At 55.1% G+C, this 17,963-nt stretch overlaps 1 protein-coding gene across 1 annotated transcript; it reads left to right on the top strand.

Moving 5' to 3' along the window:
- Positions 1-1,983: 1,983 nt before the first annotated feature.
- LOC142821113 (alpha-1B-glycoprotein-like) lies at positions 1,984-13,971 on the top strand. Its single transcript, XM_075911915.1, has 8 exons — positions 1,984-2,020; positions 4,159-4,455; positions 5,496-5,789; positions 6,889-7,194; positions 9,414-9,707; positions 11,578-11,883; positions 13,152-13,493; positions 13,833-13,971. The coding sequence occupies exons 1-8, from the start codon at positions 1,984-1,986 to the stop codon at positions 13,925-13,927; spliced, it is 1,971 nt and encodes a 656-aa protein (XP_075768030.1). The 3' UTR covers positions 13,928-13,971.
- The last annotated feature ends 3,992 nt before the right edge of the window (positions 13,972-17,963 follow it).

Here is a 17,963-nt window from a genome sequence, read left to right as displayed (position 1 = left end):
GTGTTCTTCCCACCACAGGAATGTTAAATGTTACTATATTATGGTCACTATTCCCAAGCGGTCCTTTAATAGTTACCTCCTAGATAAGATCCTGCGCTCCACTCAGGACTAAATCGAGAATTGACTCTCCCCTTGTGGGTTCCTGTACCAGCTGCTCTAAGAAGCAGTCATTTAAGGAATCGAGAAATTTTATCTTTGCATCTCGTCCTGAGGTGACGTACCCAGTCAATATGGGGATAACTGAAATCCCCCATTATTATTGAGTTTTTTATTTTGATAGCCTCTCTGATCACCCTTAGCATTTCAATGTCACTATCACTGCCTGGTCAGATGGTCGATAATATATCCCTACTGCTATATTCTTATTATTGGAGCATGGAATTACTATCTATAGTGATTCTATGGAACATGTTGATTCATTTCTGATTTTTACTTCATTTGATTCTACATTATCTTTCACATACAGTGCCACTCGGCCACCCACATGACCTATTCTGTCCTTTTGAGATATTTTATATCCTGGTATGATTGTGTCCCACTGATTGTTCTCATTCCACCAGGTTTCTGTGATGGCTATTATGTCAATCTCCTCCTTTAATACGAGGTACTCTAGTTCACCCATCTTTTTATTTAGACTTCTAGCATTTGTGTAGAAGCACTTTAAAAAATTGCCACTGGTTATTTGTCTGCCCTTCTCTGATGTGTTAGATTCTTGTATATCTAGTAGGTTATTTTTATCTGTTCTGGCCCGTACTTTATCATCTCTATTTACTTCACTAGGACTGGACTTCCACTTTTTAAAAGTCACCTTTTTATCTCTCACTGCTTCTTTTACTGAAACAAAAGACAGGACTATGCAGCACTTTAAAGACTAACAAGATGATTTAATAGGTGATGAGTTTTCATGGGCCAGACCCACTTCCTCTTTTGTTTCAGCAAGATCAGACTAACACGGCTGTGTCTCTATTGCTTCTTTTACATGGTTGTTAAGCCACGGTGGCTCTTTTTTAGGTCTCTTACTATGTTTTTTAATTTGGGGGTATACATTTATACCCCAGAGTGCAGCATGTGCAGCAGAGCCACAGGTGCGGACACGGGTTCTCTCTGTGAGTCCCGTTGAAAGTCTGTACCTGAAGGAAAAAAGAACCAGGTGTGGCCAGGCCTTGTTAAGGATGCAGATGGGCAATGAACAAAAACAATCAAGTGACCAAGGAGAGGCAGTGAGGACTCCGTTAGCAGCAACGGGGTGTGGGGGTGGATGGCAGCCCCAGGAGACCTTTCTGCTTCTTGAAGCAGGCTCAGTGCACACAGAGAGACCTGTGCCCCGGGCAGGACAAGGAGGGGCAGTAAATCCTTCCATTCCTTCCCCAAAGGGACACGGGAAACCAGCACCTCACACTTGGGTTCAAGGTTCTGACCCAGAACGAGGGGGACAGGCTGGAGAGCGAACCCACCTACAGCGTAGTCTAGGCCTTGCTATAGCGAATTTTAGCCTTTCAGCTGCAGGTCTTCACTGTGAGCTCCCTGTTACCGTCCCTGGCCTGGTTTCTTTCACTTGGCCTGACTTAACCCACAGCCTGTTGTTAATAAACTTGGCTTATTTCAACCTAAACCAACCCGGAGCTAGGGAGGAAGCTGGATGTTTCATGGCAGGCTGGTTGGGGGCATTCAGGCCGGGGCTGGGTGGTGATGGCCCCTCGTTAGTCATAAGCAAGGCTGGTGGTGACCAGAGTGTGGTGGGAGGTACCAAGCAGGCTCCTGCAGGGGGGTTGCCAAACCAGGGCTGTCAATCACACATGCTCAGTTCCTACTTGTCTGCTGGCTGGGAGAGACCGGACAGGGAGCTGCAGCAACCGAGCATTCCAGGGCATCCAAGATCACGGGCTCTAGCACATGGGAGCGGAGCTAGTCTACAGGAGCTAAGCCACCGCACCCTGGACAGGGTGAGATGGAAGGAAAGAGTGAGGGAGATATTGGACACCAATGGGCCTTGATGATGATGATGAAGATCACGGGGCAGGTAGTTTTGGATCAAACCCCGACATGTCTCCCTGCACTTCTATTCCGCCCCCTGCCGTGGGGCATGGTGGCTTTTGTGCCAAGTCAGTGAGCAGTGACCCCACCCTGGCCACAGCAGGACCAGCGGGGAGTTTCCACGTCTTCGGTGTGAATGAGCGAGTTTCCTCTACCCCCGTCAGAACTGAGGAACCTGGTCCCCTCCCTGTGGTCAGCTGGTGGCTGAGGCAAAAACCCAGCTCCCAGCCCAGAGCTACCGGCTCAGCACGGTGCTGCCTCTGCTTCTGCCTCTGCTGGGTACATGTCTCCTCGGGCCCCCAACCCTTTGTGAGTGGGTCTGTCAGTAAGTCTGGCTGGAGCCCCGTCTCTCCTCCACATCCCATCTCCTCCCCAGAGCTCTCACCCCCTCTCTGCTCCTCTCTTCCAGCCTCGCTCCAGAGTCTCCCCAGGCCGGTGTCCTCTGCAGGTAAGGGCAGCCTCTGTGCTTGCTGAGCAGCTGGCTGGGGGCTGGCGGGGAGAGATGCTCTAGAAGGATCCTCCTCCTTTCGCTCTGTGCTATTTGTAACTGGGATTCTCAGTGTCCCGGTGTCATGCCCTGGGTGGGTCAGGCCTCCCCATTCACAGCTGTCTCCCTTGGAACCTGCCCCAGCAGCAACAGTTCAGAGCCATGTTCCTGGTGGCAGAACAGTGATCCCAGCTAGTGCTTGCTTGGTGGGTCCATCTGGTGAGTCCCAGCCCAGGCCATGGGGGAGAAACTGCCCCCAACCCCATGGAGGCTGCCCAGCCCCTTGCTGGTGGCCTCATCACAGAGAGTGAGGGCTGGATGTTCCTGTCCCAGCTCTGTTCCTGGTGTCCCTTGTGGGGACCTGTAGGGCTCCTGCCCTCATCCCTGAATTGCCCCTTGGCACAGTCTGGCTATGTCTACACTGGCGCGATCTTGCGCCAGAAATATGCAAATGAGGCTAAGCGTGGAATATCACCGAGCCTCATTTGCATATCTAATGAGCTGCCATTTTTGCGGAAGAGGCTCTTGCGCGATGCCGTTACGCTGATTATTTTCAGGAATAAGGGCATTGCGCAAAAGGGTTTTTCTTGCGCAAGAAAGGGCCGTGTAGACACTCCTTGAGCAAGAGCCTCTTCTGCAAAAATGGCGGCTCATTAGATATGCAAATGAGGCTCGGTGATATTCCACACTTAGCCTCATTTGCATATTTCTGGTGCAAGATAGCACCAGTGTAGACAAAGCCTCTGGGTCCCACCCCTCCTGCCATCTCCTCCCTGCATGGGAGAGGGGAGAAACAGATTGAGGGTAATTGGGGGATTATCTGGGATGGGGGGTGTAGCAGCATGTCAGGTGCCCCTGATCCTCCACCCCGTCTGCAGCAAGATGAGACCCCACCAGCCAGTAGAAAAGGGAGGGTTTATTGCTTTCCAGGGTATTGCACAGCATAGGCGTGATGTGGACATAAGGAGTCAGGGCCTGGCAGCCCTATGCCCCTTGGGACAGGGGTCCACAGGCCCCGGAACCCTCAGTACTTCTCTTTGTGTTTTCCCAGCCAAGACTGTCTCTCCCCAAAACCAGCAAACACACATCCCCCAGGTAGCCACACCCCTTCCTTTGTGCAGGTGAGATGCCTGGCCGGCCATTGTCTACCTGCTAAAGCTCAGGGGTGACCCCTGCTGGGCAGTGCTTGCAGACACAGGCCACTGGGGGTCATCCACAGCCCAAGCCTAGCGACCAGCGAGTGGACAGCCCCCCCAATACATCACAGGGGGGATCAGGGTGTGGGATGGGGGGAATTTGGACAGACGGGTTGGGCTGGAATTTCCCCGAACACAGGGAGGGAGGCTCCGCTTTAGACAAAGAGAGTCCAGGAGCTCAAGCTGCTTAGTGTAAGTAAGAGAAGATTCAGGGCAGACTTGACCCCTGTCTAGCAGCTCCTACGTGGGGCACAGAGACTGCACAACTGGCCACTCTCCAAGGCAGACACAGGCAGAGAGGGGAGAGGGAGGGGCCAAGATGCTGAGGTTTATTCCCCATGCTGTACGGGGCAGATCAGGAGGCTGGGTTGAGTTCTTGCTCCTACTCCTCATTCCATCCTGGCCTCTCCCTCCCCACTGACCCCTCTGTCTCTGCTCCAGATCCCCTGCCGGCCCCCAGCCTGTCTCTGGACTCCAGCTACAAAGTCTATCTCCCCAGGGAGCAGGTTACCCTCACCTGTTCAGCCCCTCCGAACGCATCGGTCTCCGGATACAGATTCTTCCTTCAAAATGAACAGCAGGGCCCTAGCACAGTCCTCAGCCCGAAGACAGGAGCCCGGTTGTCGCTCACAGCGGAGAAGGGAAGGGCTGGGTCCTACACCTGTGCGTACTGGAGACAGGAATCCAATGGAGAGATCTCCTCTGGGAACAGCAGCGCCGTCTCCATCACTGTGAGAGGTGAACCCCTTGTTTTCCTACTCTGGGGTGGGAGGTGTCTTAGGGAACATGAAGCCCACCCCAGTCCCTCTGCCTCACCCCCTCTCTGGCCCACATCGCAGCAGTGCTGGGAGTTGTGCACGGAAAAGTCCCAGAAAAGTCCTGCATCATCTCCCAGATGAATTTGGCCTAGTAGCATCTGCCCCACCATGGCCAGGTCCTTCCGGAGATCCCCGAGGGTACTCCCCTTCCTCAGTATCTTACGCTGACCCCACTTTCCAGATGTCCTCACCAAGGCAGTCTTGCCCCTTTCCGTGAGCCCTGCATACCTGGGCACCGTCCCAGGGCACCTGTTACCTTTGGAAGGCAGAGAGATATCGGGGCAGGGTGTGACACTGCATTGCAGTGCAGGGTCACATTGGGGACTATGGGGTTTTGGGGGGCATTTATTTCTCCGAGGACTCCCCGTCTTGCTCCATTAGACAGTATCAGCCTCCTCCCCTGCATCTCCCCCTCTCAGTTCCTTGTGTCCCTCTGCTTTGAAACTGAACGGGCTGTATTTTCCAGACCCCACCCAGAACCCCACATCTCCCTGAGTCCCCCGCACCAATAGCACCACTCTGGGGAGCCCATTTGGGTCACGTGCTCGGCTCCCTGTGGCGATGAGACAGTTCCAAGACTTCAGTTCTCCAAATATGGGGGAGGGGTCTTCTCACCTGTTGTCCCACCCAGCAGCAGCTGCTCCAATAGCAGGAACGTAGACCTGGGGTCAGGGTGCTCCAGGTCACACACGTGAAGGTGCAGGACATGCTCATCCAGACGACAGATCCAGTCTCTGGAGAGTCCTTCTGTCCCCAGCACCATGACAGCTGAGCGCGGGGCTGTCCCCAGTACTGTGGGAAATTGCTGTTTCTTTGTGGGGCCTCCAGGATCTGCAGCTGCTGAGATGACTGTTCAACGCACAGTGCAGGGGTCGTCGTCTCCCTGGTTCTCCATCTCACACGCCTGCAAACACAGGCACTCGGCTGAATGACCCTCAGTCCCACCTTGGTCTTTTCCAGCCCCCCTCCCGGCTCCCCGGCTCAGCGCGACCCCGCAGCAGCCCATCTACATCGCTGGAGAGACGGTGACCCTGACGTGCTCGGCTACCGGGGCTGGGATCCGGTTCTTTAGGGCCGGCCAGGAAATCAAGTCCGAGAAACTCCCCTCCCCACAGGAGAACTCCTCCTACTCCATCAAATTGTCTGGGGTGTCCGGATCGCAGGCGGGAGCGTACAGCTGTGGTTACTGGAGGGCAGAGTCTGGGCGAGAGATCCCCTCGGAGAGGAGCCGGCCCATCTCCATCGCAGTGACTGGTGAGAGCCTCTGTCTGCCGCTGTCTGCTGGCCTGGGGCAGGGCATCTCTGCTCTGTGCGTGGGTGAGACACCCAAGGCCACTGAGCTCAGGACAGGGCCGCCCATGTCAGTTTCAACCTCTCTCTCTACAGCACCCGGGCAGTGTGGGGGTGCAGGGAAAGGGGAGTTGGCAGGGAGATGGGGATGGGGAGGGATCCCAGGCAAGGAACAGAAGCTGCTTGAATTTATAGCAGGATTTGAGCAGTTAGGGACGTTCATTGAAATCCGGCTTTGGGGCCAGCTCTGTAACATTCATCAATGTCACAGAAACGTCAATTCTCAGGCCAGAAGGGCGGAGTGAACATCTGCCCGGACCCCACAGAGCACAGGGCTCAGCCCTGAGTGAACCTTGCTGGGCACAGGGCAGATCTTACAGAAAACACACCCAGTGCTGGCTGGAATATCCCCAGTGACGGTGCATCCCTCTGCCCCTCTCTGGGTGCCGGGAGCCAAGACTGAGGCAGCCTGGCCTGACAGTGAGGGCGGGGCCAGAATTGGGAGCAAAGGGGGTGGGAGTGGGGCAGATGCCGATGGCAGGAGCCAGGCACGGAGCAGGGTGCCTCACAGCAGCAGCAGGATGCCAGAGCTGCTCAGGCAGGTCCCAGCTGGGTCATTTCCTGGCTCCAGCACTGTGTGCCCACCAGCCCTGTGACCCCAAGCCCTGGGTGTCCGGACAGGCCGTCCCAGGGGCCTGACCTGCCAGGATCACTGAGAGGCTGGTTGATGCTCTGCTTTGGGGTGAGAAGGGAACATCAGAGACCCTGGCTCCCTCCCAGGCTGCCTTCTAGCCCTGCCCCTCCCAAGCCCCTCAGCACCTTACACTGGGCCCCTGTTCATGTGTCCAGGTCTCAGTGCATCCACCCTGGCTGCCTCCAACACACAGATGCCGACCATTGGAAGGGGCCCCAGAGCTGTGGGGAGGGGCCGGGGCTGCAAGGAACAAAGAGGGGGCTGGGGGAAGCTGTGGGGGGGACGGGCTCAGGGAGCAGGGGGTTACTGTTCACGGGAGTGGGGCACTGGCTCTAAAGAGTTTTCTCCTTCCTCTCTCTCACCTTCCAGCCCGGCCACCTGTCCCCAAACTCACTCTGAGCTCACCACATGGCATCTTCATACGTGGTGAGTCCGTGACCCTGACGTGCTCAGCTAGCAGCAATTCCAGCCAATCCGAGATCCGGTTCTTCCAGAATGGACGGAGAGTCGACCCGGGAAAGCTCCACAGGTCTCAGTACCACGTAAACGCCTCCCTCCCATTGTCCAATGTGTCCGAGTCACAAGCCGGAGCCTACAGCTGTGATTTCCGGCAGAGAAAGTCTGGGCGAGAGATCCCATCACAGAGGAGCCGACCCGTCTCCATCGCAGTGACTGGTGAGAGCCTCTGTCTGCTGCTGTTTGCTGGCCCTATGACAGGGTCTCTGCTCCATGGACCAGGTGTGACACAAACTGGTTTCTCAGGCCCAGGCCAGGGCCCCAGGTCCGTTTCAATCCCTGTCATGGGTCAGTGTCACTCCCAGGGCGTCCGGCTCCTCTGGATCCTTTTCCTGGGTTCATCAGTTCTTCTGTGGGGTTCAGGGGCTCTCAGCCAGCAGCAACATTGGAATATTTGGAGACATTTTGGCATTTAGTTAAATCAAACCCAAATCCTCTCCCCTCTCCCCCTCCCCTTGACGTAGTGGGGGTACCTTGCTGGTTGCTAGGCTGGGGCTGTGGGTGACCCCCACTGGCTGCTGGCTGTACCACGGCACAGCCGAGTAGCTGATGGGACAGGGAGGTCACCTGTTCGACCGGTTACCCCCCAGAAAGAGGAACAAGGGAGGAAGGTGGAGTGCAGCCTCTGGCTGGGGGGCAGAGCAGGAACTTGGGCAGTTTCTGTCTGGTATCATGGAGGAGGCAGCCTAAGCAACGGGCTGGGATTTAGGGGCCCAGGCTCCCTCATCACAAGTGGGGCTGAGGCATCTTAGGCCTGGCCCTGTAACCAGATTACATCTGTGCTGTGCTGTATCCTGGAGAAGCAATAAACTCCCTCTGTTCTACTGGCTGGTGGAGTCTGTTCGTGCCACTATGGGGATGCAGGAGGTGGGAGAACCCTTACGTGCTACCACATTCCCCCCCCCCCAAGTCTTTGGCTTACAGTAGAGAGAGGATGGCACTGCTGTGAGGAAGCTCACAACACTGGGCACTGTAAAGAGCCGAGTGCACACCTGTCTGCACTGGAGAGTGGAGTATGGGTGACAGAGCCCATCCAAACTGAACCCTCTTGACCTGGGGTTGGTGTTGGGTGAGAAGCTATTTCCACCTGGGGGTGCTGAGGCCTTTGGGTCATCACTGGAATGTCCCTTCTCTATCTCTGCCCCACGGCAGCCCCAGCCCCTTCTGCGACGACGCGTCAGGGTTCCCCCAAATCCTGCAGCCCCATAGCAGCAAAAACAGGCTGCGCCAGCCAGTAGAACAGAGAGGGGTTATTGCTCCTCCAGGGTACAGCACTGCATAGACGGGATGTGCTTTCAGGAGTAAGGGCCAGGATGCCTCAGACCCCTTGAGATGGGGTGTCTGGGCCCCTAGACTCCCAGCCCTCTCTTTAGTCTGTCTCCTTCATGCTTCCAGCCCAAGACTGACCCTTCCCTCAACACTCACTTCCTTTGCTCCCTCCCTTCCCTTAACCAGTAGGACCGGTTCGGTCACTGTCACGGGGGGGCCCTCAAGGTGCCCCCCGGGGGCCGTGCTTACAGACAGGCACCTGTAGGGGTTATCCACAGCCCACAGCCCCAGCATCGCAACCAGCAAGGTGCTGACACTACATCACACCCTCCCAGTGCCCCCTCCCTCTCCCCAGCCAAGGCCCTGGCCTCCTCCCTGTCCCAGACACTCACCCAACTGACGACATGACCACAGCACAGACAGCAAGAGGTCCTGTGGCCCCTCAGTGCCTGAACGCTTCTGCCCAGTTACACGTTAGTCCACGTGGTGCAAGAGGAGGGGTCCTCGCTGTCACTGACACAGACCAGCTTGGTTTCTCCATTAGACGGTACCAGACTCACCTCTGCATCTCCCCCTCTCGGCTCCCTGCTTTGAAACTAAATGGGTTGTATTTTCCAGACCCTCCCCCGCCAAGGACCCCACGTCTCCCTAAGTCACCTGCACCAACAGCACCTCTCTCGGGAGCCCGTTCGGGTCACGTGCTCGGCTCCCAGGGGTGATGATGCAGTTCCATGACTTCATTCTCCAAGGATGGGGGAGGGTCTTCTCACCTGCTGTCCCACCCAGCAGCAGCTGCTCCAATGCCAGGAATTTAGTACTGGGGTCAGAGTGCTCCAGGTCGTACACCTGCCGGTGCAGGACATGCTCATCCACATGGGAGATCCAGTCTATGGGGGGTCCCCCTGTCCCCTGTGACAGGTGAGCGCGGGGCTGTCCCCAGTACTGTGGGAAATTGCTGTTTCTTTGTGAGGCCTCCAGGATCTGCAGCTGCTGAGACGAATGTTCCAGCACAGCGCAGGGGTCGTCGTCTCCCTGGTTCTCCATCTCACACGCCCGCAAACACAGGTACTCGGCTGAATGACCCTCAGTCCCACCTTGGTCTTTTTCAGCCCCCCTCCCGGCTCCCCAGCTCAGCGCGACCCCGCAGCAGCCCATCTACATCGCTGGAGAGACGGTGACCCTGACGTGCTCGGCTACCGGGGCTGGGATCCGGTTCTTTAGGGCCGGCCAGGAAATCAAGTCCGAGAAACTCCCCTCCCCACAGGAGAACTCCTCCTACTCCATCAAATTGTCTGGGGTGTCCGGATCGCAGGCGGGAGCGTACAGCTGTGGTTACTGGAGGGCAGAGTCTGGGCGAGAGATCCCCTCGGAGAGGAGCCGGCCCATCTCCATCGCAGTGACTGGTGAGAGCCTCTGTCTGCCGCTGTCTGCTGGCCTGGGGCAGGGCATCTCTGCTCTGTGCGTGGGTGAGACACCCAAGGCCATGGAGCTCAGGACAGGGCCGCCCATGTCAGTTTCAACCTCTCTCTCTACAGCACCCGGGTAGTGTGGGGGTGCAGGGAAAGGGGAGTTGGCAGGGAGATGGGGATGGGGAGGGATCCCAGGCAAAGAATAGAAGCTGCTTGAATTTATAGCAGGATTTGAGCAGTTGGGGACTGTGACGGGGCACCGATCCCCGCTGCGGCGGACCCAATGACGCCTTGCACTCCAGAGCCCGCAGGGGGAAAAGGAGCGGCGGAGGGGTTGCCGCGGCGTCCGCAGACCCCGGATACAAAGGAGGCAGCCGCGCACGAGCGGCATCCCGGGTCATGTGCCCCACATGTTCAGGGTTAGCCTGGAGAGCGGATGTTCCCCGGAGGGGGTTCCCGTCTGAGGGTGACATCGGCAGCAGGTGCCCGGGTGGTGGGGGCGGGGCCACCGTAGACCGGCCCTCAAAAGGGCGCTGGGGGAAGGAAGAGGGGACAGGCTCCGGCTGGGGGAATGGAACCCGGCACGGAGGGAGCCGTGGTGAATGGCCAGCGGAGGAGAGCTACGGATCTCAGCGGCGGCGAGTTCGGCGGGGAGGAGGAAGCGACCCAGGACAGGGGCGGTGGACTGCGACCCCGCCTTGACTGACACCCGGCGGGTTGGTGAGTTACGGGGAGGAGTCCCCACCAACCAGGCAGCAGGCCCGCGCGGCTGCCTTTAGGCTCCTGGGTCGGGACTTGGAGCGAGGGTGGGCCCAAGTCCCCCTCCTCCCTCGCGGGCACCATCTAACCCCGGAACCGCTAAGACTCAAGCATCTCCGGCTGCCCTCGAACCTTCCTTGCGCGGCGAGTAACAGGGTGACAGAGGGGAGGGGAGCCAAAAATAGGGAGACACCGGCGGGTAGCCCCGATGATGACAAGGCTGTAAGCCTGAGGGGCAGCCTGTCCCGTGACAGGGACGTTCATTGAAATCCGGCTTTGGGGCCAGCTCTGTAACATTCATCAATGTCACAGAAACGTCAATTCTCAGGCCAGAAGGGCGGAGTGAACATCTGCCCGGACCCCACAGAGCACAGGGCTCAGCCCTGAGTGAACCTTGCTGGGCACAGGGCAGATCGTACAGAAAACACACCCAGTGCTGGCTGGAATATCCCCAGTGACGGTGCATCCCTCTGCCCCTCTCTGGGTGCCGGGAGCCAAGACTGAGGCAGCCTGGCCTGACGGTGAGGGCGGGGCCAGAATTGGGAGCAAAGGGGGTGGGAGTGGGGCAGATGCCGATGGCAGGAGCCAGGCACGGAGCAGGGTGCCTCACAGCAGCAGCAGGATGCCAGAGCTGCTCAGGCAGGTCCCAGCTGGGTCATTTCCTGGCTCCAGCACTGTGTGCCCACCAGCCCTGTGACCCCAAGCCCTGGGTGTCCGGACAGGCCGTCCCAGGGGCCTGACCTGCCAGGATCACTGAGAGGCTGGTTGATGCTCTGCTTTGGGGTGAGAAGGGAACATCAGAGACCCTGGCTCCCTCCCAGCGCTGCCTTCTAGCCCTGCCCCTCCCAAGCCCCTCAGCGCCTTACGCTGGGCCCCTGTTCATGTGTCCAGGTCTCAGTGCATCCGCCCTGGCTGCCTCCAACACACAGATGCCGACCATTGGAAGGGGCCCCAGAGCTGTGGGGAGGGGCCGGGGCTGCAAGGAACAAAGAGGGGGCTGGGGGAAGCTGTGGGGGGGACGGGCTCAGGGAGCAGGGGGTTACTGTTCACGGGAGTGGGGCACTGGCTCTAAAGAGTTTTCTCCTTCCTCTCTTTCACCTTCCAGCCCGGCCACCTGCCCCCAAACTCACTCTGAGCTCACCACATGGCATCTTCATACGTGGTGAGTCCGTGACCCTGACGTGCTCAGCTAGCAGCAATTCCAGCCAGTCCGAGATCCGGTTCTTCCAGAATGGACGGAGAATCGACCCGGGAAAGCTCCACAGGTCTCAGTACCACGTCAACGCCTCCCTCCCATTGTCCAATGTGTCCAAGTCACAAGCCGGAGTCTACAGCTGTGATTTCTGGGAGAGAAAGTCTGAGCGAGAGATCCCGTCAGAGAGGAGCCAAACTGTCTCCATCACAGTGACTGGTGAGAGCCTCTGTCTGCTGCTGTTTGCTGGCCCTATGGCCAGGTGTGACACAAACTAGTTTCTCAGGCCCAGGCCAGGGCCCTGGGTCAGTTTCAGTCCCTGTCACGGGTCAGTGTCACTCCCAGGGAGTCTGGAGCCTTTTCCTGGGTAGCTACTGTGGGGTTCAGGGGTTCCCAGCCAGCAACAACATTTGAATATTGAGAGACATTTAGTTAAAACAAACCCAAATTCTACCCCCCGCCAAATCTCTGGCCTACAGTGGGAGAGGATGGCACTGCTGTGGGGAAGCTCACAGCGCTGGGCACTGCTGTGATCAGCGTGACTGACATGGCAGACAGCCCAGCACATACCTATCTCATCTATATTGGAGAGTAGAGTCTGGGTGACAGAGCCCATCCGTCCTGAGCATCTTGTTGTGGGGTCAGTGTCGGGTGAGACCCTATTTCCACCTGTGGGTGGTGAGGCCTGTGTCATCCATGGGGAGGTCCCTTCTCCATCTCTGCCCAGCTACATCTCCAGCCCCTTCCCAGAGCTCCTTGCTTCCCCCCCAGCTCGGCCCCCAACCTCCTCACTGTCCCAAACAGCCACCAACTGACAACAGGCCACGGCACAGACAGTGAGAAGCCCCTGAATGCCTGAAAGTTTCTTCACAGCTGAATTTGGTAGTCTGTGCGGTGTGACAGGAGTGCTCCTCACTGTCACTGACACAGACCAACACAGTGTCCCCTCTGAAACCTGCGTGTACCTCAGCACAGCCGCAGACCAAGGCTGCCCCGCACGGCCAACAGCGAGCGTATCCTCCCAACATGGCCACCTTTCCCAGAGCAATGCTAAACATGGCCAAGAATGCAGCTGCCCAACAAACAGAGAGCAGGACAGTCGATAGGGCCACGCTCGGGGCCTCTCAGCTCCCGGACAGTGAGGGTGGAGGACGGGAAACCCAGGTGCCCAGGGCTCTCCCTGTCTGCAGAGGGATCCATAAGTATCAGGGGTTGGGGCACTAGCAATAGAGGGGTGACAGGAACCAGGTCAAGCCCTGGAGACTTTGGCCACCTTCTGCCCGGATATCCCAGCCCCACATTGTATCTCCAGGGAGTTTCTTCAGCTCCTGGCCCAGATCTCACTCATTTCTGGGGGGACCCATTTCTGAAGTGAAGCTCTAGAGAGAGCACAGGTCAGATGTGAAGACACTGAATTCTGGGCCCCATCTCCGTGTCCTTCCCCCACCAAGTCCTTCCTGAGCCTTCTCCTTATATGATCCCCACAGATCCCCTGCCCCAGCCGGAGCTAAGCCTGCATCCTCCATCTGGAGTGGCGGTAGAACAGCTGCCCCTGCTCCTCACCTGCACGGTCCCCAGGGACGCCTGGGAGCAGAGGTTTCACTTCTACAAGGACGGGGTCAAGCTGGTCACGGGGGATTTGGGGTCTGAGATCTGGGGTGTGGAGTCTGGTAATGGCTCTATGAAGGTCTCTGTGCTCATCATCCCATGGGCCAGTCCAAACCGCACGGGGGATTACACCTGCAACTACGATGGGCACGTGAATGAGACGTGGATCCCGTCCCTCAGGAGCCGGGTTGTGACTGTCAATGGGAACATCACAGATTCAGGTGAGTCAGCGCCTGCCATCTAATATCTTCCCCGAGAACGTTCCCCTCCTAAGCCCACACACTCTGACCCTGCTCTCCGTCTGGACGAGCTAAGACAGGGCAGGGCACAGCGGTGTCACAGGACAGGCAGACAGGAGAGGGACAGACACATGGACAGAGGGAAGCAGGGGGTCCGTGTCCAACAGGGAAGGGGTGGGGGTGCTTCTCACATCTCAGCTTGATGATTCCAGGGGAGTTTCTCACAAAGCCTGGAGGCACCAACACTTTGATACACTGGGTGTCTCGCTCACCTGTAACATTCACCAGCTGGTTCCATTCATGATTCTCCTCTTTCTGTAGCTCAAAGCTTCCTCTGGGTCCAGGAGCTGGTGAAGGGAGGCTCCTTCTTCCTCATCAATGGCCTCATCTTCCTCATCGCCCACTGCTGCTCCTAGATCCAAGAGCTGGCTTGTTCTGCGAAGGGGCCCTTCCTTCTGGGCCTTGGGTTCTCCCCACTTCCGGAGGAGGAAGTTATATTGGAAAATCTAAAAGTGAGAACTTGGTTCTGGACGGGCTCTAGGCAGCATGAATATTTCAGCCCCCAGCTGAACTACAGCTGTATCCAGGGTGGGGGCATGGCGCTTGTTCTGCATCTGAACAGACCTCATGCAGAGTTTGCTTCCTCAACATAAACCCCGGTCCCTCAGTATTCCCACTCCACACACCTGTGAAAATGTATCCACACTCCGCCCTATGAGATCTTATTTCTCAACTCTCCTGCACACTGGTGAACAATATCACAGTGGAGTACAGACGAGACACAAGCATGTGGCTGTTCTCTGTGAGTTCCTGTGAACATCTGGCTTTGAACACGGGGCAAAGGGATGTGCCTTCAATGGGATTGCTTCTCATAAAACCAAAGAGGAAAGAGACAGAATCAACCAACCAAGTCCTTGGAATTGACATAAGTGAGCAATTGTTGGAAGACTGTACCAAGATGAGCCAGATAAAGAGGATGAATCCAATGTTGGGCAAGTCTTCTAGTAATTCATAACTAACTTCTACAGACCAGACAAGTCATGAAGAGCTCTATGAAATCATCACTTTTCCTCAGGTGCTATGAACTTGTAGTATCAGAGGTGACTAGTCTCGAGGTCTCATCCACCAAAATTTTCAGTCTTGCTTGTTCATTTTTCTTTCCCCTCCTCCTATGCTGAGTAGCAGAAACTGCCACCTAGTTTTGACCTCCAATATAAAATCCTGCTTTCCAGTTACCCACATTAACAATGTGATGTTCTCTTTTCTTAATTCATGGTGGATAATGGACATGGTTACAGCTGATGTAATCATATTATGGGATACATACATAGCTTAAATCCAGGGTAACATGCTAAGAACGGGTCACCTCATTCCTGGAGACCAGACTGTAGTAAGTTGAGGGTCAGGAACATGGAGTCAGCAGGACTAAGGCCTGTAACATGAAAACAGCAACAGGCCTACAATCTAGTGAGTGAGACTTTGATTCAGTAACTCAGATACTCATAACTGTGTAATTGTGTAAGTTGGGACACAGGGAGGCACGGAGAACAGACTGTAAGCAGAAAGAGAGTAACAGAACATCTTAAGGAATGTCCTGGTACAAAAACTCCCTAAAAACGAATGTACATACCGACCTAGGTTCAGGACCAGGTCGGAATTGACAGCATGAAGGATAGTAAGTAAGCCCCCCTTCCGTAAGGTGAGGGCTGGTAACTAGGCAACAGAGGGTGATAACCCGTAAGTAAAGAAATTATGTAAGTTTTTATCTGTCTATAAAAGGACACCGCAGAGGGTGCTCTCCGGCCGACCTTGGGGGGGGCGCACTAGGCGCCTGAACGGCAGGTGTCATTGCCTAAACTTACAGAATGCACAGTAGCTTGACTTTGACTAACTGCTGTTAATATCTGTTATATGGCAATAGGCCTGCCCGGTGTTGGTACCTTGTCAACGCGGGCCATAGTGCCCAGTGGTGTAACATTGTACTGATCTCTGTTACCAACTGGTAGAGCTTCGCATTTGACAATAAACCTGCTCGACTGATTCCAAATCTTGCCCGCATATGTCATTTCCGGAGCCTCTCAGAGATTTCCTGTGTTGACTCAAGTGCACGGGGTCTAACACTCTAGATAAAGGGAATACCGATTCTTACGCACGTAGCCGAAAGTTTATCACCGACCGAGTAGAGGTCCCGTCAGGAGCGCGCCAGGACGATCCTGACCAGACGACGCTGACACTGACAGTCCAGACCACCGAAGGTACCAAGGTACGAAAACACTGAGGTACGAAAACATGTCACATAGCTGTTGATTTTGCTCAGAAAAGGAACTAGTCTTCTAAGAATGTCCTTTCTGTTCAGAAGCTTCTACAACATGCTGGTATGTTGCTACCTGAATTCATCTCCGTGATAATGTCCATAAACACATTACAAGGGGATATTGAAGGTTCTGAGCTGAAACTATAAACACACACAGTCTGGAGAGAAGGTGACCAGAAATACCAGTTTGACATAAGAGAGATTATTTCCCTTTGAATGGACAGGTCACTACAGCTCTGTCACTCTTTGAATTTAGATGGGAACTCTTTGGTTTGTATCTCTTTCCTGGCTCTAACATGCAGATAGCTCTTACTCTTTTTGACTAGTAATGAACCTTTAGGCTACGTCTACACTGGCATGATTTTCCGGAAACGCTTTTAATGGAAAAGTTTTCCGTTAAAAGCATTTTCGGAAAAGCGTATCTAGATTGGCAGGATGCTTTTCCGCAAAAGCACTTTTTGCAGAAAAGCTTCCATGGCCAATCTAGACGCGGTTTTGCGCAAAAAATCCCCGATGGCCATTTTAGCCATTGGGGCTTTTTTTGCGGAAAACAGTACTGTGCTGTTTACACTGGCCCTCTTGCACAAATGATTTGCGTGAGAGGGCTTTTGCCCGAACGGGAGCAGCACAGTATTTCTGCAAGAACGCTGACGATCTTACATGAGATCGTCAGTGTTCTTGCAGAAATTCAAGCGGCCAGTGTAGACAGCTGGCAAGTTTTTCTGCAAAATCAAATGATATTGCAGAAAAACTTGCCAGTCTAGACACAGCCTTAGAGAGTTTTTTTGCAGGATTAGCTATAGGTGTGGTCTTTGTAATATCTGGGATGGATGAGAGGGGTGCTGCCCTTTTCTAAAGATCTCAACATTTAGTAATTAAATGGTTAAACCCAGGAAGTTCTGGCAGAGAGCCAGGAGATCTAATAGGAACAAAGTGTTGAGTTTTGAACTGAAAGGGAATCTTCCAGTTGGAGTTCAAACCAGGAGCTGAGGGGAGAAAGATTAACTGAAAAAGGCAGGAATATCCATGCCTAGAAAAGGAACATCCCAACCTAGGAATGGACTGTACCTTGAAGTTATGGATATGTAAATGACAGGGAATGTTTAATTAGACATCAGCCATACACATGAACTATACCTTGGAAGACTGTATATGTGAGTAGATAGGGAATGTTTTAGATAGACTCAATTAGGTTATTTTCCTTATTTTGTGGGAAAACGCCTCATGTCTGAGTCCACGTGCCTTCCCCCTTCATTTGTAACTAAAGCTTAGTCCCAGGGATTAAGCCCCCGGCTTACCCTTCAACAGCTGGGATATGCACCAGGATGCCAGGGTCCTGGGAAGGGGCTGGCGTGGGTGGCTGCACTTAATGCAGCTGCATCAGCACAGTGATATTCCCCGGCTGTTCAAGGCTGGTGCACTGTCTCCAGGAACAACCCCAAAAAGCTGCTAGACCTGCAACAGACTGGCCTGAAGCCCGAGGACACAGCCCACTGCATATTACTGTGAGAGACACACAGTGACACTGACCATGCAGCTGCTCCTACCAAAACCAGAGCTGTAGAACTTCCCGCGTCTGCCACACCAGGGCAGCAGAGACACGCGTGAAAGAGCAATTAGCTCTGCTGTAGAACAGCAGGGAGGGGTTCAAAGAGAGGTTCCACCTCCAGCTTCCTGAGCAACTCAGACATGTAAGAAAACGGAGGTTGAAAAGGTTTTCTCCATATCGGTGGCTGAGGGGTCTAAGGTGTAAGACTAAAAGCATGTCTCTCCCACAGTTTGGTGTTCTGGTCTACAAAGGGAGATGGTTCAAATCCCACCCCTGACATGGCTTTTGCCTCCTTGCTGGAGAAACGACCTCATTTCAATGCCTCCCCTAATACTGGAAGAGCAAGTGCTTAGGGTTGCCTTAGGGCTTCCTGGGGGCAGAGTAGCAGCAGTTTGGGGGAGTGGAAGGGAAGCAACAGTTGCAGCTTCTTTCCGCATCCAGGTCAGTGTCCCCACATGGGTGCAGGAGTGGGGTGCAGAGGTTTGCAGTGAAGGGTGCAGGGGGTAGCACTGAAGGGGTGCAGGGATTAGGGATGCAGGAGGGGATGCAGGGTTAGCAGCGATGGTGGCATTGATTAGAGGTGCAGGAG

The sequence above is a fragment of the Pelodiscus sinensis genome, chromosome 30 (assembly GCF_049634645.1).
Source record: "Pelodiscus sinensis isolate JC-2024 chromosome 30, ASM4963464v1, whole genome shotgun sequence".
NCBI lineage: Eukaryota > Metazoa > Chordata > Testudines > Trionychidae > Pelodiscus > Pelodiscus sinensis.
Note: the sequence above shows the minus strand (reverse complement) of the source record. Positions and strands in the feature narration are given on the sequence as shown.